Source organism: Oryzias latipes, chromosome 20 (assembly GCF_053564925.1).
Source record: "Oryzias latipes strain Hd-rR chromosome 20, Olatipes_Hd-rR_3.1".
Classification (NCBI taxonomy): domain Eukaryota; kingdom Metazoa; phylum Chordata; class Actinopteri; order Beloniformes; family Adrianichthyidae; genus Oryzias; species Oryzias latipes.
The window spans coordinates 22,891,870-22,915,290 of NC_136256.1; the positions used below are offsets into that span (position 1 = coordinate 22,891,870).

Genomic DNA, 23,421 nt, shown 5'->3' on the forward strand with positions numbered 1-23,421 from the left:
TCAGAGCGGAGCTATTGTTGAAACCCATTGATTGGCTGAAGGTCATAATGACAAAAGAAAGTGCTATGAAGGCAGCTGTATTTCTCTTAAACAATCTTCTCTCAAACAACATGACATGCTTTGTATATGCCATGTACCAAAAGCCAAGCGGAAAAAACTGAGCTGCTGGATGACCTCCATTGTTGTTGTTGGCTTCACTCCACATGTATCGTGATGGTCCAAGTGATGGAAACGCTCACCTGAATTGCATGGACCATTCTAAACCGGACCAGACTGGACCAGACCATACTGCTCAGTGGAAACATGGTTTGAGATCACAGTGATATATTTTAAATGAAAGCGAGAGTAAATCATTCCACAATCCAAATCTTGGCTGCATTGATGTCTTTCTAGGAATTACATTTGTTGGCAGCTGTGTTGTCTTTGGAGGCAGTCTTGTAAGAACCATCAAAGGTTCTCAGCCATAGTTCACACAAGGCTTTGTCTGGGCGTTATTGTGTTCATACCACATAAGAAACTTCTAAGTGTTTGTACAGCAGATGTGCTGTATAAACTCAAAGTAAACAGTAAGTTTTAGCTCTCTTCACAAACACAGCTTACATCCTTGGGGTGTGCTTTAGAGGAGGCCTGCTCTTTGGGAGGCAGCCTTCAGCCTCCATATTTACGACAGACACAAAGTGTGAGCTTTCATAGGGTCAGGGAAACATCCCAAAAGGCTAACTGGTGTTAGCTGTCAGTGTCTATTTTCCTGACAGCAAAGGTTTGCATGACATTGGAAGTAACAAGTGTTTATTTTCAGAAGGCCTGCTGGAGGGAACTCTCAGATTTTAAAAAGGAAAAGTGTAAGCAGAAAAAACCTCACACAGATAACAAATATACTCAAAAAAAGAACACTATTTTGATTATGGGTACCATTATGATAGTATAGAACTAATCATTCTCTCAAGATTTTCTCCGCATGTCAAGAAATCCTAAAAGAAAACGGGATTGCATCTGCTTTTAGGATAGTTTAAGCACTTCAAAAATGTCTCAGAAGGAAAACTTTCCAATTCCAACTAGGTGTGTTGTTTCCATAAAATATCCAAACATGGAGATTGTTCATGTTATACATCATATTGCTGCCCTCCACCTCTTACTTGCTCCTGTCAATGTCTTTGCTTAGGCGAATAAAGCCCGTAAATATCGAGTGTTACTACCAGAACCACCTGTTTTACAGGGCTGTAAGAGAAATGTGTTTCCCAGATGAAGGAAAACTCCTCTTGCCTCAGTTATGTTCCAACATCTTCCTTGTAGCCAAGAGCAAGAATGGAGAGCACCTGTTGCAGACGGCAAGTGTCTCTGCTCTTTGTACAGTTCATGAAGTTAAACCTGGGATTTTCTCGGTTTCTTAGATTACTTTAGGAGCAGCGTAGACTCAGTAGACAGATCTCAGTCTGGTTAACTCACTTCATTAATTTTTTATTACAACTCATGTCTGAGTTTACAAGCATTAAGACTCAGAAAATGCTAGACTTTGACAATATATTGAGGGAAATTGCCAGTCTCATGGAATGACAGTTTATTTCACCTGATACCTACTTTTGTCACATTAAACAGAAAATGTAAGTAAGCTTAAGTTTTTTATCAGGTATCACTCAATTGTAATGAAAATGTTCGAATAGAATGACTAGTCACGACACCATCAGTCTGGATGTTAAAAATTAAATATAAAAATCCCAGGTTAAAGTTGTTTTTTTATCAGAATTAATTTGGTCGTAAAAATGGTCTTGGAAAAAAAATAGACAAATAAAGGTTCAAACAAAACACTTATTTTCATAGCTTTGCTAATTGTTTTTTCATAAGGTGCTGCTCTGCCTCTTGAACTGACTAAACTGTTACACTCACTCAAACTCAAGCCTTTATAGATCCTGATATAGTTCTTTTGGACTCTAAAATTGTAATCAAAATTGGAGTGCCAATGACTTATAAATATTTTACAAGGATTTTGTGGATTACATTGAGTGTTTCTGTAGAGGGCAGGTTGGCAGCCATGAATTCAATGAAAATTTTGATTACTCTTCAAGTGGTCCTTTAAAACTGCATTAAAGTGTCATTAAACGTCTTTGCTAGACTCTCTCTTTGAAGACTGGCGCAGATTAATATTTTACACATTTTTAAAGGGCAGCTGGGTACGAAGTGGCGCTTCCCATTCGTGCAATAACATTTCATTGACATGATCAGGAAAACCAAAGGGCTTTTTCCTTCACACTTGAACAGAAGGAACCTTCCTGCTTCCAACTGAGCTGCCTGTTTTTAAACACAAACTCTGCAAGAATTTCTTCACGTCTCTGGTTTCACGTTAGGGCTTGGTGAAGATTGGTGTTTGGTTAACCCTTCGTCAAACCTCAGATTTCAGCGCTCATGGCCACTGGACATGTCCTCGAGGTTTGTGGGACTTTTTCCTACCTAAGAGGAAAGAGATAATTGAGCCCGTCTTTGAGAAAAAAAAGCCTCTGTTTTGGAATCAAATTAAGACTACAGTACTTCTTTCTATTTAGAAACTTAGGTCTACACTGCCGAACCAAATAGTCCACAGTTTGTTGACATATAGGTTTGAGGTTTACAAGAGACATGGTTCACAGAAATGGGAATCTCAATACTTATATTTATGCTTGGAAAAATATAAGAATGTCTCTGCGGATTCTTTTAACTGAAGCCAAAATTTTTACAACTTCAAGTGACTCATTTTTCATTTCAGAGAGCATACCCTTTTATCCCTTTAATCTGGAAGCTGAAAAATGTCATCATATTCATCAAAATATGTCTCTCATTTTTAGAGAAACTGCTCATCTTAACTGTGGCCACAGAGGAAACGGATGGCTTTCTGCGCTTCATGCGTTCTGCCAACTATTTCAACTACACTGTAAAGGTAAGATATTATTTTCTTAAAGGGTGCCAAATGCCGCCATGTTAAAATGAATGTACTGAAACACAGCAATAAAGCATCGTCTTTTACTGGGTCTGATGAAAACAAACTGCAAGAACGCTAATGGATTCCTTAGTTTTGCCCATCAGTTCACTTCAATGGTTGATTTAAAATCAAGTGTAGCAGAGAGAGGTAAAAGTTTATGTTGCCATTCACACGATGGGGGTATAATAAGGGCTGCATCTGAGACAGGAACATCAGTAGCAGATAACAGAGATGAGATTTTCTTTGATACAAGGGAAGAAAATCTGGATGCAGGGCAATTCTTTGGAGTATACCTTGAGAAAGTAAAATCACGGGTCTATGAAAAGGAAAATCAAGTGTTACCCAAAATAAAACCTGTTGGGATTGAAATCACACCCTTTGAAGCAACAGTGTTAGCCTTCACATCACCATGCGTCCACACATTTTTAAAGAGTTGCTCTGAAATGGGTACATGGCGTTTTCATATTGACCTCCAAATTCTTAGTTTGTGGCACCTGTTGCCTGATTCTACAAAGTGTATGTAGTTTCTTGTGGCGTCAAATCATGCAATGAGGACTATGAGGGAGCTAAACAATGGTTTCAAATTATTGTTTCAGCAGTGTCATCCATCCCCTTCTTACTGTCATCAATTGCAAAATGGTAGAACAAAAAAAAATCACATGAATTTATTTTAATGGCCTATGTTGGTCATTAGAGAAGTCATTATGTACTTGCAGATTATAAATTCTCTGAACAGCCTGGTGAGGTCCTAGTTTCACCTAAACACACCAGCTATCTTGAAACCAACAGACCATGTTGCCATTACAGCTGGATGCACATTTGTCTGATAATGTTCTACGTCATTTCAAATCAATAGGTCATAGATCACTTTGGCATTGCCACAAGAAAAAATCTAATTTGTTTAAGAAAACCTTTTTTATTCAATGTCGCAAAGACACATTGATTGATGTCATTAAAAGATTGAAACAATGACTGTATACTCTTGTACTAACAAGATTTCTACTTGTTTTTACCATGAATAACAAATAGCACCATCACTACCATATAAATTAACTGATAAAATAATTTAGAAACACAATCTGTTGTACAGATTTCCTTTGTTTTGCTTTTTGCATAGTATCAATTGAAAGTTTTAAAAATCCTCGGGCAGTAAATAAATGTGAAGAAATATTGTCCTTTCAGTTTTACATTTGTCTTTGTGTTTATCTTAGGTCCTTGGAATGGGAGAGAAATGGAAAGGGGGTGATGTGGGTCACTCTATCGGTGGAGGACAAAAAGTGAGACTACTGAAGAAAGCCATGGAAGCTCTCGCTGACCAGGAGGACCTTGTAATCCTGTCTGTGGACAGGTACTTCACTAACCTTTTCTCGGTTCTACACATTAGAAAACAATATATACTCAGGTGTCACTTTTCACAGACAAATTCACTTTATTATGCAGCCAAAATCTTTTAGAAACTTTTTTCTCAACTTCTTCCACAGAAAAATAGTGCAAAACACTTTAATTGTGGCTGAGAGACGTTTCTCAGAGGCTGTGATTATTGCTTTAGATGTGGTATCTCCTGAGTGAGAGGTGTTTGTGGATAAAAACAGCACTTATTCAGGCTAAAGCTTTATTATATGAGAAGAAAGTACTTCTCACATGCATGGAACTGAATTATCAGCTTTCAAGGCCAATGCAAATTTTCACATAAGTATTGTTAGGGTTTAAAAATAATAAGAACTTTGCATGGCATTCATTTCTCCCTAAATAGAGAGAAATGTAATTTTATTTACTGCACCAACTTGAATAATGTGAACCATAATTGCTGTGAAGAGCTGTCACACCCTTGAAACAGGTAATTGGAATGTAATTTTCTTTTTTTTTTTTTTGTAGAGGAAGTGATTTTAGTCTAATAAACTGTTTCTACACTGAAGAAGATTGTCAGCCATTTGCAATTATTTTCTATGTACACTCCAGCTGAGCCAGCCAAAGCGGTTTGACACTTTCAGATATCATCTGTAAAGTGCAAATTAAAATGTCTTCCAAATTTTGATGTCTGGGCTGGGGGGCCGATGTAAAAATAAATGCAAGGCTTGATGAATAGATAGGAAAGTAATATAGCAAGGAGTAGTTCTTGACTAAATATCTAAATACGGCAGAAAGAGATCCATAAAGATAAATTGCAAAGTATGATTATACCTAAATTTAATGCACCTTTGTTGAAACCAGTAAAATAAAGGCAAAAAAGTGGGTAAATCATAACAATATGGGGCTCATAACGCTGAATCAACAGTGTCCAATTTATTTCAATCTGCATGTAATTCATCAAAAGATTTTTTTTTTTTTTTTAAATGTTTCTCACACTCGGTCACAATGTTTGGTTGGGCATTTTGCCCAAGAGCTGAATGACCGTTAAATGTTGGAGTTGAGCTGCAGTCGGCTTGTCATAAAAGGGCAAGGGTCATAGGTTTCCTGGACGGATTTGTTTTGAATTATTTACTTAGGTGGTTTGAAGAAATTATAGTTCGACTTTTTAATTCAGATGAAGGAAATGACCATGATTTATGAGGGAACAAGTCACAAAGGATACTTGTATGAGCATGTGTTTTCCAGATGTGAACACAACATACAGACTTCCTCACCTACACTAAACTTTTATTTATTTAGTTTTTTCTGGCATGACTTTTTGTTTTCGACTCCTTTGTTATGGTAAATTACATCTCACATTTCCAGTTTTTCTTTTAATAGACAATGTTTTACCTAAAAATAATGTCATAAGGGAGTCATCAAAAAAATTTGGTCTTTGCAAAAGGACACGTTTTCTTTTTGTCTGTCAGTCTGCCTTCTTGCAGTTTGTGTCCCTTTGTCTGTTAGTGTGTGTCAAAACTGAGCACTTTTGGAAACACCACACCAGCTCCCTGAAAGCCTGCTTTAACAAATCATGGGGAATGTTCGGTGTTGACATTTAGATCTCTATTGGTTTCAGGAAAATTGATGGCTTGGTCTGGTGTCTGACATACTCGAGCATGTTCTAGAAAAAAAACAACTCCTCAAGAATGAATAAAAACGATAAAGATCAGGTGTGTTTTTATCTTCACTGTTTCTTTTTAGTTATGATCTTATCTTCGCTGGAGGACCTGAAGAGATTCTCAAGAAGTTTAAGCAGGCCAATCACAAAGTTCTGTTTGCTGCAGAGGGGTTGATATGGCCTGATAAACGCCTGACTGACAAGTACCCCTCGGTGCGCAGTGGCAAACGTTTCCTTAACTCCGGAGGTGGGTTGTATAAATGTTCAAAAAAGGTGAACCTTTTTACAGTTCTCTGACTTCATGCTGTTTCTATTGTGTATATAGGGCTTCAAGAAACGTTCAAAACTTAGATATTACTCAAATCTGGAAATGGCAGAGCCCAGTAAAGCCAATTATCTAGAAATTACAACCAAAATTAAATTCATTATGCTCCAATTATAGTCGAATTTGTTCTAACTCATTTTATAGTATTCATAGAAAATGGAAAATCCACTTATTTTATAAAGTCAACATTAAAATAGACTTTTAAATTGGATTTAATTTCATATCCTGGCTTTGGACAGAGCAGTAGGCCACTGTCGGAATGGAAAATTCACTTTTAACCTGAGAAGACCTTCAGCAGAATGGCACAGGAAAAGCTGCTTCTGGGTGGTTTCAGGGCTGAAGTAGATTTTGCATCCAGACAGTGAAACAATGGAAAAAAAATCATCTGTTCATAGAAATCTGCTTTTATGAATGCTACAACATTATGAATGTATTTCAAATTATCTGTAGAGAACAACAACATCTTATTTAGGGTCTTTGCCCTCCTGAACAAAGCCAATCTGGAGATAAGATAAAGTTTCAACTAAGATTTGTTCTGTTTACATGAAGAGGTTTACTGGGGTTTTTTAGTTTAGAAAAGTGTTTCTCTAACTGGACTGTAAATCTATCCAACCCCCCCTCAGCATTTCTGGGTGCACAGGGATTTGCACATTCCACCATCAGCTATCGACCTCTGAAGACTTGCAGGCCTCGTCGGAATTCAGTGGGCTGAACAGCAGCAAATCTTTGCTGTTATTAGTGTAAGGAGTAGTGGGGCAGCTCTGCAGGATCGGACCAGACTTAGTGTTGGTTTTGAAAATATAAAAACCCCAGGATTTCCTTCTGTGTCTCGAGGTGCATTATTGGAGCGTATTTTACTCTGTAAACTTGCACTTTGAGGTATTTCCTGTCCACACTTCATAGAATATGGGAGAAGTCCATCAATGTGGTTATTAACTACATAGTTGGAGATTTCTTTTTTTTAGCAATCAGCCTCCCTGTGGTTGCTTTGGCAGATAGCTATGTAACATGCCTGTAGGCGTAATGCAAATATGATATCATGGGCTGGGGATGTATGGGAAAAAAACATGGAAATGTGCAGACACGTCCAGCAAAGAGCATGCTCCTATACTTGGTCTGAAAGACAGAGTTCCTCAGAAGTGGAAATGCTGCCTTCGTTGTGGCCATCAGTCTGGTCTGACCTCCCATAGTGGAGTCTAGCCGTCTTAGACCGATCAGAGAACGTTTTTAGCGCTCATTGTCATTGACATGACATGTGGATTTGTCTTGGGGCCCTGAAAATGCCACAAATGCAGGCTTTGTTTGTGTTGCCACAGCTACCGCCCAAGTGACCAGTAGGGAAAGTTTTTTGGTATCTGGACACACTCCAATGTCACAGAGAGTGCAGTGTTATGGAGCAGAAGGAAGGATATGAAGGGCTTATATGTCACTTTTGCTTTTTATTTAGGCAGTATTACAAAGATAAGAATAATCCCAGCTAATTTATTTGAAGATTTTATTATTTTGGAGCAGAAAAAAAGCTTTAACTGCTAGATATAGCATATAGATTAAAGTCTGTCTCCCGACTTAGTAGGGTTTTGTATTTCCCAATTAAAAAAAAAAAATGGCGCAAAACATTTTTTTAAAGGATGGAGTTGGTCAATAGGCAGCACCTTCCCAGGATCTTTTTCTCATGGCCAAACAACATAGTCTGCACAAAAGTCCCGATCTCCTTTGATTTCCATTTTCTCACTCCTGCCACTTACATTATGTCATGTATATCCATTGACTTGTTTACAAAGTCTAAGGCTTTTTCGCAAATGATGGTATGCAAAACCCTGCAATCTTTTGCTGTGGCCTGTGTGCCTGGCAGAGAGCAAAAAAAAAAAAAAAAAAAACGGGAGCGCCAGAGGAAACTGAAGCAGAGATTGCCATGAGAACATTTTCACGGGAGGGAAATCACACAGTGGTTGCAGCTCAGCCACCAGCAAGAGGGCATGACAAAAAGGTGACAGGTTTCCTGTCACATACTTTTACACCAATTCCTGTCAAGAGAGTGCAGAAGGCTGACGTCTTGTGAGTTTGGGGTTATTGCCAAAAAAAACACTCTTTCCTTTGAAAAATATAAACTAACCTACTGAGGATGGCAAAAAAAAACAACAAAACAGACTCTGAAGGGGAAAAGTGTGCATTCCCTGGAGCCAGCACACAGTGTAATTGTCACCAACAGTCTGGCAGTTGTAAATGACCTTATAAACATGTCTAACCCTATATTTAAGATCTCACTATGTGTTTCACACTGTTAATTACCTGCAGGTATAATTGGCTATGCCCCGTATATAAACAGAATTGTCTCAGAATGGAACCTCCACGATAATGACGACGACCAGCTCTTCTACACCAAAATCTACCTGGATCCATTGAAACGAGTAGGTTTTTGTTGTGTCAGCACCACCATCCACTTTACCATTTTTTCTTTTTGTTTTTTTTATGTATAAGCTAATTTGCCGTGTCTCACAGGAAACTCTCAATATGACTCTTGACCACAAGTGCCAGATTTTCCAGAACTTGAATGGAGCTGTTGGTGAGGAATTATAGAAACCCAATTCACCATTATTTTATCTTTACCTAACTGTTGTATTTACAGTAATGTGTCCGTTGAATTGCTTCAAAACTGGAGTAAACACTGGATGTTTTTCTGTTGTGAAACATGGCCTATGACAAAATATGATAGTCAGCTTTTATCAGCCGGATTGAAATGTCTTGTGTTCCCCTTTTTGGCAGATGAAGTGCTTCTTAAGTTTGGAACAGGCAGAGTAAGAGTGCGAAACACAATGTACGACTCTCTGCCCATTGTCGTTCATGGCAACGGAAAAACTAAAGTAAGTAAAAAAAAATTGTGACCTGTTGACACATCTACATGACTTTCAGATGATCTATCTTAGCAACATTTTTTTTAACCGGTTTATTAAACATCATTGAAAATAAAGATTATAAAATGAAATATAGCACAGAAATACGTAAACAGGATGCTACATATTACCCCCAAATACAAAGACCAGTTGATTTTTTATTATTATAATTATTTAATTAATTTAAGCTTTATTTAATTAAGGGGGTCCCGTTCAGATTTAAAACCTCTTTTTCAAGGCAGCCCTGAAGAAGAATCAACAAAAATAGGATATATTTCATGTTTTACCACCTGTTCCCAATTTACTCAATGCTATTAGTCTTTATGTCAGTGTGAGCGATCAATCAGCAAAAAAAGGCCTGCATGATACTTTTATGGAGTTTAAATCTGGTCTTTTCCTTCCTGTAACTCCTCACAAGTCCTGTTTCCCCGCCAGCCTCGTGTGTCTGGATCTCCCTGGAGACAAACTAAAACCACCAAACTATTGACTCACTCTTCCCAGAGCCTTAAACAGCTGAAGGAGAAGCTCTGAATGGTAGATGACAGAAAAGTGTCCTGGCAGTGGTTTTTACCATTGAAGTTACCATTTGTCTGCCTGGAAGCTTATTATTATACCAAGGACTTTGCCAAATGGTGTGTGGCAACAAGCACATGATCACAGTGTTGGTGTCTACAATAAAAGACTGGAAAACTGCAGTACTTTGGAAATTGTGCATGCAATGTTCATCTTCAGTGCAGTATATTTTGTGTAAAGATTGCTAAGACTTAAAAACAAAAAAAACAGATTAAGCACCACTTTCTAGCTTCATACTTGGACTAATGAGCGGTTCAATTTACTCAACCAAACAACTTTAAACTTTAAAAAAAGGGCAAAAGTCCATGAAACATCTATGAATAATAGATACGGAATGATATGAAAGTAACATCAGTGGTAATGGGGTTGGCATTACTGCCAAAATACTGAAAATAAATCTAATTATTCAGAAGTTGACAATTTGATTTGAATTTCTACTCAAAGCCAATTTTGTTTAGTTATAAAAAATAACTTTTCTCATAACTAATACTGGTAATTTAACCGTAACCATGTGAAAACTTTCATTGATAAAAATTGTAAAAGGTTACATCAAAAACTAAATAAATTTAATTTTTTCCTTAAAAAAATACTTTAATAAATGGATATTGCTTTTTCTATGATTTATTTGAAATTTATTTGTTGACTTTTGTGGTAAAACCTCAAGTAAAACTATACATCGCATTATAAATATCCTTTGAAATCATTGCAGGCTAAACATTTTTGGGTATTTTATATGTATAAGGCTTCTGAAAAAGAAAATAGTTCAAATTAAATCTATTTAAAATATTACCAAACGTGAATTTTTTGGGCATGGTTCATCATTATAGAAATATTGATCTTTTGTTTTCTGCTTCAGTTCAAATATCAATGACACATTTAACTCATAGGGAAAAAGCTGACATTTCACACATTTTTTTTCTGAAATATGGACAGAAGTAATTTATTCACTTGCTTTCTGTTCACAGATGTACTTGAACTACCTGGGTAACTATGTTCCCAATGCATGGAACTATGAAAACGGTTGCAGTGGCTGTGATGATGACCTTCTGGACTTGACCCAGTTAGAAGTATGTGCTTTTTTTCTAAGTCATTATTTAGCTCTTTGGTCACTTAAATTTTGTCCTGGGAAAAGTTCAACTTGGGACAATTCTATTCTCTGATTCTCCAGCATGAGCCCACTATCTATGTCCGTCTAGACAGTAAGAGGAGTCTCTAACTTGCCTTATTTGAACAGATAAGCAAGACTGTTAGTATGAATCTGTCCAAAAATAATAGTTGCATCCTTTTGGGCAGTTTTATAAGACTATAAACACGAGGTGAATTCCAGAGAGAAGCGGAAGCACTGCTCCACTGTGGTGCAGGATATGGCTTTGGAAGTTTTCAGAAAGGTTCATTTAAAGGGGTGTCACCGTTGACCAGCCTGCCTTTAGTGGGTTTCTCTGTGTGGGTTTTATCCACAGCAGTAAGTTATAGTGGTTATGCTGAACATTTGTCACAGAGTTCAGCCAAAGCTGGCAATGTATAGACAGAAGGAATGGCAGGCTCTTGGAAACGTTTCTGGATGTGTGGTTGGGTCTTGACAAGAAGGAAGAAGAATGTTACCAACGTCTTTCCTATTTGTGGGCAGTCGACACCCTGAATGTTATTTTCTCCCTTTTTTTTACAGTGTTTTCTGCAGCAAAAATGTAATGCAGAGATAAAAGAAGATTTTAAGATAGTGTTTTTAGGCCGCAAATAATTGTGCACCAAGGCCTTTTTTAAACATTTCTCACCACGGTTCTTTGTCCAGAAAATGCTTTTCATAACAATGATTTTGAGACATTTCATTCTCTGTTTGTTTGGAATAGAGACTTCTGGAAGAATAGGTCATGTGGAAACAGTGGTCACACTGTGTCCAGGGCTTTTTTGTGGTGTAAACTTGGTTCACAGGCAGGCCTGTGAGACCGGTTTCATTCAATGTCCGGCACAGACACTAAGTATTTCACCACCAGAGACCAGGGCTTTGCCAGTCTTCTATATTGTTTTCTTGTGGTGTATGAAAGTATGGGTGTTTCTATTCTATGCCATTATGTATGCTTTAGTTTAGTTTGTTTTTGGCCTTTGTCACTTCATTAGCCTGTGTGTCTTTGCTCTTGGTGTAACATTTAAGCGTAATTTGGTTTGATGCACGAGGTTCCCTGCTTGTGCTTGAAACACTGTCATTGTGAAACTTGCAAATTAGATGGTTCTGCTCAGATCGCCTTTCATCTCCGGCCCAGACTTCTGCTGTGAACTGGTCAAGAGGATCACGAGTCCAGACTGGGTTGAGTAGGCTGGAGCTGAGTGTCATGGGAAAGTCTTTCTTCCACTCTGTCTCTTGGTCACGATATATCATCTTTACCCCAAACTGTCTTCTTTTTTTTTTAAATGCATGGGTCTTTTATGTTTGTGCCATCGTCAGTTGGCTTGGTCAGAGGCGGGTTGCCTCTCCCATGTCCCTGACAGCTGCCATCCTCCTTGTTTTTTTCCAGCTCGCCTTGCCTTCCTCTCTACCTGAATTAAATGATTCTGATTGGCTGAACATACCCAGTTGCTGTAATCAGCAGTAAGAAAACTGTAAATCAGGTTCTAGGAACAGTATGGTGTCATTTTAACAGTTCAAGTAGAATCGTTAAGATGAGCACAAGTTGGCTGTCGTCAAGGTATCTGCAGCCGCTTCATTGTTTAATCGTGTGTGAAGCAAAATGTAAACATCTATGATTAAATGTTAAACAAAGCGGGATGGCCACAGCTAGCGGTTTCAAACAGATGTAATTTATCTTCCCTCTAATCTAAACAGGAATATCCAAACGTGTTGGTCGGAGTGTTCATCGAGCAGCCAACCCCATTCCTACCTGAATTCCTGCACCGCCTGCTGACTCTGGATTATCCCAAAGATAAACTTCAAGTATTTGTCCACAACAACGTGAGTGTGTGCAGCTGCTCGCAGGTTGGCTTCAGGATATTTCGGCACTTCATGGTTGTTCTTAGTCATTAATTTGGGCTCCCTGCTTAGGAGGTTTACCACGAAAAGCACATCCAGACCTTCTGGGAAGAAAGCAAGAATGTGTTCGGCAGTTTTAAAGTTGTTGGACCTGAAGAGAACCTGAGCCAAGGAGAGGCCAGGAACATGGGCATGTATGTGTGTCGTTTTAACACAGAACACAAAATGAAGCAATAAAATCCTTCTGCTCTATGTCAGTGACGGCTTAACAAAGGATTATGCTTAAAACGGCTAAATGCTGTTCTGCTCCAAAATTTTACGTTTGAATAAATACTTCTTAAATGTTTAAAAGTTTTGAAAACTCCCTTTGCGATTTGTGAACGTTATAAGAAGGGGGCAGCTGTGAAAGCTAGGGATCAACAGTTGGCATTCCTGCTAGCGGCTTGCTTTATAATTGTAACTTATTTTTAGAATTTGACAGTTTGCAAACAAGTTTAGTTTACATCATATAATATAATTTATATAATGTATTTTTGCCCCGAGCTATTTAGTGGTAGAAATAAATTACTCTAATTACATTCAATCAAAATTCTTAGACTAACTCCTCAACAGGATAAGCTAAACTTGGGAACTTTCACACCAAGACGATCCAGTACATTCACTACAATTGGGTGGGTAATGCTGACAAAATTCACACACAACATCCTAGAATTTGTATTTTTAGTAGCTTTCTGTTAATACCAGAAAAACACCAAAGGTAATAGGCCAGGACAAATACGAAAATGTGTTTTTGTTTTGTTTTAAAAACTTGTTTTAAAGACTTTTTATTTAAATTAAGCTCTATAAATGCTAAAATAATTTGCCTCATGCCCATCCTCATCCATTGTGATTATGATATTGTACAATAGACTTTGGTTCTTGTAAAAATTCTGATCAAAGAAATGTTTGACTTATAAAATGGTGAAGTTCAAGTTATGAAGTGTTATTTTGTTTTATTTTCCTTTTTCAATGTCACTAGGGACCTTTGTCGAAAGGATGCCACGTGTGACTATTACTTCAGCATCGACTCGGATGTGATGCTAACCAACAGACAGACATTAAAGCTTCTCATTGAGCAAAACAGGTAATCACCCAGTGACTGCAGAAGAAGCCACAGTGGAGCCAGCTCAGCCAGCTTTCTCGGTTTCTGTCGTGATCATTGAACCATTGAAATTATCCCTAAAGGGGCTAAACCTCAAGAACATTACAGGCGAGACGATTAACGTTTTAAAATAAGCTGTTTTGGCTTCCTGTTTTTTTCCCGGCCGCACGGCAACATTGGGAGTCTCTTGCACTAAACCCTGAAATGCCACTGAGAATCACGCAAAAACAAACAAACATACAAATCTTCTTTTTTCTGCCTTCTGTTGCACATGACTGGGAAGAAAGCCTCACATAAACTGTATATCACTGCAGCTGTGGCGGTAATGTGACAGACTGGAGGCATGAAAAGCAAAGAAGCCTTTCTAGGATATTTAAAGGCAGCATGAGAATTCTCTGCTGGCACTGGGATTGTGGGAGGAAAACCATGAAAATGTGCCATTAAGCTTGCCGCAGTGCACCTATTTGCATAAATGCCAGCCAGCAAGTCTTTCATGGTCAAATTATAGTAAATCTTTACTTTTTGCTAGTTGTCTTTATTACAAAAAATATTGTTTTTTATTAAATCATAGTCTGGGGGAAATATGCTCCATATATATTGATTACAGTTTTCAAAACTCCATTAAGAATTTGTTATGATAATGTAAATTAGTTCTGCAGGAGGCATAGGTCTGGTTTAGCCTTACACATCCTCACCATCTGCTTTACAGTGACTCTGTATTTCCATCTGGAGGTTTATCTCTCAGTTGCAGCACATTGATTTGAAGAGAGCCAGTGCATTAGGTGGTTGACTGCCCGTGAGAATTCTCCCACTTTTATCTGCTCCGACACCATTTCTTTGCTCTTTTTCCTCTTTTCCCTCTAGAAAAATAATTGGTCCCCTCGTCACCCGACATGGCAAGCTTTGGTCCAACTTCTGGGGAGCCTTGAGTCTGGATGGGTATTATGCACGATCTGAAGACTATGTAGACATTGTCCAAAGAAAGCGTGTGTAAGTTGCAAGTGGAATTTAACATGATATGGTCGGCATTCACACCTGCATGTGTGATCTCTCATTTGATCTTTTATGTGTTATTAATGTCACAACCCAGTCATCTTTTGATCTTTTGTAAAATTGTTCCCAGTGGTTTTTTATTTATGCTTATGCTGTTTTTAGCCAAAATAATAAATAAAAAAAAAAAACAGAGATTTTTTCGAGGATATAGTTTCTGCAGAGCTGCAGTAGTTCATTAGGAATTCGTCCCTTAGTTGTGTTAGGGACTGTTGGTGCATAGTAAGCCCGCTCGCTTCCCATCATCCATCACTTTACATGCTCTCCCGCCAACTTACAGCCCCTCACAACTCCACCCTAACATTACCGGTGCAATAAAAATTATGAGCAATATTTGAGCTATACAGCCGTACAGTTTTGAGCCAGATGCCAGATCGGACAAGGAAAACAAATACGTATATGGATCTAATCATCTGCAAATAGTCCATCGGGGGAATAAGAGAGCTTGTGGTCCGCCAATAGTATCTACGTCCCTGCTACATACTTGTTCCGACTGCATTTTTTCAACTGCTCCTGGTTAACAATGATTTTAACAATTTTAAACCTAATTTTCTTTGTATATACCCTCTATCAAGAAAAAAAGACACAAAAGACATGATTAAAAACACCAAAAACACAATTTTCATTGGAGTGGGTCTTTAAGTCCTGCTTCATTTTGCTCAAACAATTCTTTGTTATAAAGTGGAACAATAGCTTAATTTTTCATGAATTTCCTTTTTGAATGTGCTTTCTAAGAGTCAATAAAGGCAGAATTGGTCTAATTTATCAATATTAAATCACAACAGTAGGAATGACAATGTTGTCATGGTCTTTTTTATTTTTTTGAAAGAATGCAGTAAATGAAGGTCACTGCAAAATTAACTCTTACTTCTCACCATGTCTTGTTGACTCAAGGGGCGTGTGGAACATTCCTTACATGGCACATGTATACCTCATCAAGGGGGCTGTGTTGAGGAAGGAACTTAAAGAAAGGAACTACTTTGTTCTGGAGAAACTGGACCCAGATATGGCTTTGTGTAGAAATGCCAGAGAAATGGTAAGGGAGTCAAAAACAACTTTTAATAGAAGTTATAGGATAAAAGTGTTTTAGTTGAAATATTTGTCACACAATGAATATTTGCATAAGATCACAACATGGATATTTAGTTTTTATGGTATTGAAGAGTTGAGGCTTAGTTAGATTGCATGTAACAGCTGTCAAAGCGAACAGGAAACCATGCTTGGGTAAGTATGTGTATAAGAATGCGTGTTTTTTTTGGGTGTGTGTGTCATTGATGCATGATCCTCCGCTGTTCCTCTGTGATGCTTTACGGTTCATTGCTCATGTGGAATCTCATGATCCTCTGCCATCTCTTAGCTTCATTGTCATCGCCTCAGCCTGGCTCAGCGTTGCCTGGCGTGCTGGCTGATGAAAGCTGCCTCGTCTTTTTGTGCCTTTCTCCTAGTTATTAATTATTCACCAAGTTTTGCTTGCTAACATGCCACCTGCATTCAGCAATGAACCACTGCCATGTCTAATCCAAACTGCTTTGGATTGGTTGGCCCGTTTCCCAGCATGCATTCCTCTCACATTAACCCACAAAAAAAAACATCAGCTTCAGAGGGACCCTTGCTCCTTTTATCCATGCAGGCACATTTCCACTCCTCTTGAGTTTTACACCTGTGACATGAGCGTTACGTGACTGTCACTGCTGTCTCCTATTCTCAGGTTTTTTCTATTTATGTTATCTTGTTTACACAATGCTTCTTTCTTTTATTTTAGACCAGTCACAGAGAAAAAGACTCCCCTTCTCCGGAATCATTCCATATGCTCAGGCCCTCAAAGGTCTCCATCTACTTTGAATATTTTATATCCTGAAACATCCATTTCCAATGGGTTTGCATGGATCTGAGCTTTGGTTCATTTCCTTTGCAGGCTTATTTTTGCATAAAAACATGTATATTTTGGTTTAAGCTTTTCTTCACAATAACATTTTTAAAATGGACCATCTGCATTTGCGATTGGGTAAAAAATGACAATTGCAAACTATTTCATTTGTCAGTTGCTGTCTATGTCACTGGCAGCTTTTTGGAAATTGATGTTGACCTTTTGCTTGTGATAACTTTTCATTGAAATGATTTTTTGCCTCTGAATGAACAAGAAATACTTACTCTCTAAGACAAAGTAACATAGAAGACAGAAGGCAGTCAACATGCAAGTCCCCTGTTCTGATGCTTTATCCTGGGCAGCCAAACTTCACAACAAACGCAGTAACCAGCTGCTCTCTCTCAAAACGCTGACTGATCTCAGACTAGGCTCCAGCATTATCTCCTTTCACCCATGTAAGGCATCTGGCCTTTTCAAAATTTGATTTACGGTATTCACATTTGGGAATTTGCATCAGAAGATCACAAAACTGTCCATTTTGTTGTAATTTTTACCATCAATGAAGCCTAGTCTGATAGTCAAATTCTACACACAACACTCCTCACTGCAAAGGAAGGTTCCAGATTTTATTTTTTCCCACACTGCCCCTCTTGTTCTGTTTTCCCAATCTTACCTCCCCTAATGCGATCGCATTTGTCCTTTTCTCAACCCATGTACTTAAAAATCCTCGTTGTCCCACTCATAAATAATCTCTGATTATTTATATGCAACTCCAGTTAAACCAAATTGATTTCAGTTTGCCTAAAAACTCACTGAAATCAGTCTTTTATTCTCATTTTTATCTCACCGTTTACCTCCAGAGGTCCAAGTGTGGTGTTACTCTTGCATGTATTATAGCTATTTAGTTATCAATCTGTTTAGGATCTAGGCTGAGAGGCAACATGTATTCTCATTTAGCTCTCCATCTTGCCTAAAACGTACAGACCAATTTCCTGTTTGCTGCAGGGAGTCTTCATGTTCATCACCAACCGTCACGACTTCGGGAGGCTGATTTCTACAGCCAGTTACAACACTTCTCACTACAACAACGACCTGTGGCAGATATTTGAAAACCCTGTGGTAAATTATAGTTATTTCCTGTCATTCTTCCTCTAAAAGCACATCACAGTCGTGTAAATTTATGAGATAAACAACATGTTGTGAACATTGCTAGTCATAATGTAAAAATAGGAAATATGACATAATTTTGAACCAAATGACTTTAATGTGGCATGGCTCACTAATGGGGAAGCTGTTTTTAGCAAGCTTAGATATGCTATATGGGAGAAGGGGATTAGTTCTGTGGGGTGTGCAGGTCAGCAAAGAGTCAAAAAAATGTTTGTGTTTGTAGGACTGGAAGGAGAAGTACATCCACCAAAACTACACCCAGATTTTCACACACAACTACTTGGAACAGGTTTGTATCGACATGTTTCCTGCAGAATGCAGACTAAGAGACAGCAAAACAGCATGACATCATGTCGCACGGAAATCCCAGCGTCTGGTTTTAACATTACTGCTGCTGCAAGTCTAGGTGGAGGTGTGATTCAAGACTATTTGCTGTGGTCCCCTTTATGTGTGTGTCTGCATTTCAGCCCTGTCCAGATGTGTATTGGTTCCCAGTTCTCTCAGAGAAGGCCTGTGATGAAATAGTAGAGGAAATGGAGCACTATGGTTCATGGTCTGGGGGCAAACATGAGGTTAGTACTGTCAGCAGAATTAATCCTCACAGGGCAGCCCTACAATACAACTAGTGTTTTGTGTGTGTAGCTGTTTGTGTACAATATTAAGGAAATGAGGAATGGCTGCTGTCACATACCTGATTTGTATGGTATGGTATGGTTCCTGGTAGTGAGAAGTGAGGATGTCAATACAACTAATGATGTCACTGTTCCTGATTTTAAGAAAAAGGCCTCAAATGGAGTTCTAGAACCAGAGCCAACATGAAATCAGTGTTAGAACCCCAACTGTAACAGGGGGGCTGTACCATTTCTGTTTAGTTTGTATGTACTGGACAAAGGGATCCAAGTGGTTTCTAAGGATTTTGCTGTAGGAAACTGTCTATATTACCACTACCCAGCCTTTAATTTTCATATTACTGTCCAGTGAAGAATAAGTACAGACTAGCAATATAGTGTTCAGTGAAGGGCTAGACTTGATAGCTGAACCTCCTCCAGACATAGCAGTTCAGCCAGCATCTTTACAGGGAAACAGATTCAATTTAATCACTTCAATGGAAGCTGTGATCCCTCTCTTTCAAAGTCATTTATTCTTTTATTAATCACACTGCTTTGGGTTTTTTTCCTTCGATTTCTCAGGACAAAAGGATTTCTGGAGGCTATGAGACGGTGCCGACAGATGATATTCATATGAAGCAGATTGGGTTTGATAAAGAGTGGCTACACTTCATCCGAGAGTTCATATCACCCGTTACACTAAAGGTCTTCTCTGGTTATTACACAAAGGTTAGAATCACCTAGTGGGAAGATTCACACATAGGGTGAATGAAAAGGGTATTTTAAAGACCCACTCCGATCATCTTTTGATTTATATTGAAAAATATTCCCAGTGGTCTTTCAATTATGGTTATGCTGTTTTGTGGCCACAGTTCTAAGAAAAAACCTGTCATTTTCTAGGACATAGTTTCTGCAGAACAGCAGGATTTCATTAGAAAATTTGCCTCTTAATTTTGGCCAGGACTGTTTGGGTAGAGCAACCCTTCCCCCCCTTCCATTCCTTGTTAAACAGAGGTGTCTGTTTACAAGCTGTCCCGCTAACTTGCAGCTCTTCAACCCCCCAAACCTAACATTACCAGTACAAAAAAAATGGTCAGGAAGGGAGCTTGTGGCCCACCCAATATATTTTCTTTTTCCAAGTGCATTTTTGTCCTCTGCTCCTGATTGACAGCCATTTGAATAAAGAAATATTCAGAAATGCAATTTTAAGCTTAATATTTTTAAATTACGTCTTTTATTATCATGGTCACATTAAAAAACACTTAAAAACATGATTTTCATCGGAGTGGGTCTTTAAAAAATACCACGTCTCTTACTGAGTACTATTTCTATTTATGTTTGAAAGTTGACTTGATGCATCTTTGTCCCTATATAGGGTTATGCCTTAATGAATTTTGTTGTTAAATATACACCTGAGAGGCAGGCGTACTTAAGACCCCACCATGACTCTTCCACCTTTACCATCAACATCGCTCTCAATAACAAAGGCAGTGACTTTCAGGTAACTGAGGGTTTTTGTCTGTTACTTTGAAAAACACTTAAATCCTTTTTATACAAAAACAGAAACCAAAACAATAAAATCTCACACTTCTTTCGGTCTTATCTTTATTTTTTGGAAGGGTGGAGGCTGTCGCTTTCACAGATACAACTGCTCCATAGAATCACCAAGAAAAGGCTGGAGCTTCATGCATCCAGGAAGACTCACTCACCTTCACGAAGGCCTGCCCACCACAAACGGCACTCGTTACATTGCAGTTTCTTTCATTGATCCTTGAAATTCATTTTTCTTTTTTTTTTCCCTCCACACATTTTCTCTTTTTATTTTCTTATGTAGTTTTGTGCAGCAATTTTTAAAGCTTTTGCTTTAAAATTATTTTTAAAACTGAAGTGTTGAAAATGATCTCTGTCAAACAGAGTAGAAAAGGGAAGTGATGTTGAAAAAAGCACAGAAGCATGATAAAGCAACACTTTTGAAGGAGGTACATGTACTGTAGGCTGCCATGATCTTCAAAGTTTGGATTCAGCATTATTATGGAGGCCGTCATTCAAATGCTGTTAACATTAAGGAAAGTGTGCAGATGCCTGTTGTGTTTCTACTTTTCATTCAGGGATGAATATCACTGAAGGTGTTTTTTTTTTTTTTTACTTCTTTTCTAAAACATAAAGATTACTACTGGTGCTTTTTGACTTCCCTTGTTTCTACATCCAAGGTTGTTGTTTTTTTTCCAAATCTGTACTAAAGAAAACCATTTTTGTAATTTTGCACTTTTAAAAATCCAAATACCGGCATTCTGGTTTATTGTTTTTACATGAAAAGCTTAGCATTCACTTCCTTCATTGACTTTTATTTTTCCATTTGTGGTGGGACTGGATTTTGAAATTTAGCAAAAATGAACTTCTTTAATTTATTGTCAACGTTAAATAAATCTATCTCTTAGACAAAACTTGTCTGTCACTGTGTTTTATAACGTATCACTGCAGAGAAACTGTACCTCTTAAAGCGCCCAAGAGGGTCGGTTTGTTTAACCCCTATTGTTACAGTGAAAGCTGCCTCAGCTGCTCACTGTTTGCCCACCTGCTGGATGGAGGAAAAAAAGAAAAAGTAAAGAAAACACTGCTTCTGACTGACTAAACCAGGATCCTTTAGCCAGGTGCCGAAAAACGTCTGGAAGTTTCAACTTCTCCAGTGAGACCAGGAGGAAGGAGGAAGTTGCTTAAGTGTTGGGGGTGTGGTACGATGATGTACATCAGTGCAAATGTAGTTCGGTGTACCTTAGAGACTGTGTGCAAACATGTACATGTTACTCAATGAAAGCTGTACAGATGAGGGCTGTTAAATACATGGCAGGAGTGTTTTGAATGCAGACTTCCGAGATTCTGTTACCCTTAAGGAAGGCACTAAGTGCTTATTTCATGTGATTATCCCAATTTAAGTGAGATGTGATGATCACGAATGAAGGAGCAGCTGAATAGAATGTTATCAAAGCATGAAAAGTCTTCACCAAACCTTGTTACCTCTTAGCACTGGCAGCCCTTGGAGACTCCCTTCGTGGTCGTGTTTTCAGTCTGACAGTTGACTGGCTGACGAAGGGCCCATTTCTACCTCCGTATAAGGCCAGGGTTAAAGCTGCCGGAGTCGTTGAGAGAATCAACACTGCGAGAAAAGAAGGAGATTCAGGTCAGACTGGGAGAGGCTGACTCCTGCTGAAAGAGTCCTTTGTGGCCTTCATTTCCCGTGGCCTGCATCCGTACTCGCTGAAAGGTGACATTGATCCCTGCCAGGCAAGCAGGAAAACCTCCACATCGACAAAACAGGGAGAATCTCACACGTCCGATTAATTAAAAGACGTTACGAATCATTTCCGTCTTATAATTCTTCTCGTTTTGGGTTTGGTTGTGTTCAGTGAATATCCAAGCTCATGGTGAACGCCAGTAGAGACGGAGAATGAGATCTTATACCAGACTAAATTGGTACACACCTCTAATTGCAGGGTGGCCATTGGAGGATGGTGATTTAGCCATCACTGCAGCGTACAATCTGCTCTTGTTTAAACAATGGATTGAAATTAAGTGTTTACAATCATGTTCGAAGTGAAGTGTGTGGTCACAGCTGGTGCCCATGGCTTACAGACTAAGAGTGTGTGGCAACAAAAAGTCTTCTCCATCCAATATTGACTTCAGCTGGTGCACACAAAGGATCACACTGCAGTGGCAGATACTTGACAGCCTTCTAAACTACATCAATGTAACTGTCAGATGCTTTATTTTCATAGTATATGAAAAATGTGTTAACTCTTCAAAGACAGAAGCTTTCAGATTTCATTTAAACTTCACTGACTGAACTCCTATGTTTAGTATTTTAAACATGAAATAAAAAAGAAGGAAGTCACACCCAAGAGTCGAGATAAGTGATGTTATGTTCCACTGGAGTCATTAAATTTTACTTTTTTTTTGGACCCTATAAAAGAAGAATTACACTTACACTGTTAAAACATCAAATGGCTTAAAACTACTTGTCAAGAAATGTAGTGGAACTTTTATTTATTGAATCTTCCACACCATTTGATGTAGGATAACTTTGTACACTTGTGTGTACTTTCAAACAAGCCCGTAGTTAACCCACTGTAAATTTCTTTAATTATGTTTGAAGAAGAGAGGTGGAGCGACGGGAGCTATTTGGGTTCAAGCTCAGTGCGATTTTCAGAGAGTGGAAAAGTACTATGAGGAGTGAGAGATCAAGTGAGGAAAGATTCGGTGCAGCTGTGCATTCAAGTCACAGTGCTCTGTGAAGAAGCAGTGAAGCTGGAGAAGGCATTTTTACGTCAGTTCATCACAATATGGATACGAATTGAGGTTTTTTGGTTATAAAACACTTAAGGAAAAGTTTTTTTTATTTAGGAAAACAATCTTACAGTTAGTTTTTTTTAAAGGTATATGTTTTAAGTTAACACACAGAGTATTCAATTTTTCTTTATACCATTTATTTTAAGATTGATATAACGCATTGACAAAACCCATCACCTAATAAACCTTTTAGGTGTAAACTAACAAGAAAATGGAAAAGATAGGAAAACATTATAAAAAAACAACAAAAAAACAAGCAGTATGTACAACAGTCAATAGGAAATTTTGCTGGTGGTTTTCTGGACATTATTGGAAGGCTAAAAACATATGGAAGCCAGAGGAGCATACGACATCCCATAAAGATTTATACTTTAACATAGATTCTTACCTAAATACAAAGGATCCCTCAGAGTGTTTCAGTTTTTGTGTTACATTCATTTTATGTTCAGATTTTTAACACAACTCTAAGCGATTATTCATTCATTTTCTGTACCGCTTTTCTGTACGGGGCTGCCGGAGCCTATCCCGGCTAC

The 23,421-nt window shown here is 38.2% G+C and overlaps 1 protein-coding gene and 1 long non-coding RNA gene across 3 annotated transcripts in view; one reads left to right on the forward strand and one right to left on the reverse strand.

The window, feature by feature from the left end:
- plod2 (procollagen-lysine, 2-oxoglutarate 5-dioxygenase 2) overlaps positions 1-20,988 on the forward strand; it is a 32,173-nt gene extending 11,185 nt beyond the window's left edge. Inside the window, exons 2-20 of one of the 2 annotated variants that reach the window (XM_023950214.2) lie at positions 2,817-2,908; positions 4,162-4,298; positions 6,044-6,207; positions 8,581-8,693; positions 8,785-8,848; positions 9,049-9,146; positions 10,715-10,816; positions 12,568-12,693; positions 12,784-12,905; positions 13,730-13,834; positions 14,717-14,842; positions 15,797-15,938; positions 16,665-16,727; positions 17,775-17,888; positions 18,160-18,225; positions 18,404-18,508; positions 19,127-19,273; positions 19,920-20,045; positions 20,164-20,988. In XM_023950214.2, coding sequence (XP_023805982.1) covers positions 2,817-2,908; positions 4,162-4,298; positions 6,044-6,207; positions 8,581-8,693; positions 8,785-8,848; positions 9,049-9,146; positions 10,715-10,816; positions 12,568-12,693; positions 12,784-12,905; positions 13,730-13,834; positions 14,717-14,842; positions 15,797-15,938; positions 16,665-16,727; positions 17,775-17,888; positions 18,160-18,225; positions 18,404-18,508; positions 19,127-19,273; positions 19,920-20,045; positions 20,164-20,319 — 2,168 coding nt within the window. In that variant the 3' untranslated portion in view covers positions 20,320-20,988. The remainder of the gene's footprint in view (positions 1-2,816; positions 2,909-4,161; positions 4,299-6,043; positions 6,208-8,580; positions 8,694-8,784; positions 8,849-9,048; positions 9,147-10,714; positions 10,817-12,567; positions 12,694-12,783; positions 12,906-13,729; positions 13,835-14,716; positions 14,843-15,796; positions 15,939-16,664; positions 16,728-17,774; positions 17,889-18,159; positions 18,226-18,403; positions 18,509-19,126; positions 19,274-19,919; positions 20,046-20,163) is intronic. The other variant, XM_011488974.4, reaches the window with a different exon arrangement.
- LOC144988140 (uncharacterized) overlaps positions 1-23,421 on the reverse strand; it is a 229,409-nt gene that overhangs the window by 78,677 nt on the left and 127,311 nt on the right. The window contains exon 2 of the long non-coding RNA XR_013651956.1: positions 21,560-21,698. This is a non-coding gene — a long non-coding RNA (uncharacterized LOC144988140). The remainder of the gene's footprint in view (positions 1-21,559; positions 21,699-23,421) is intronic.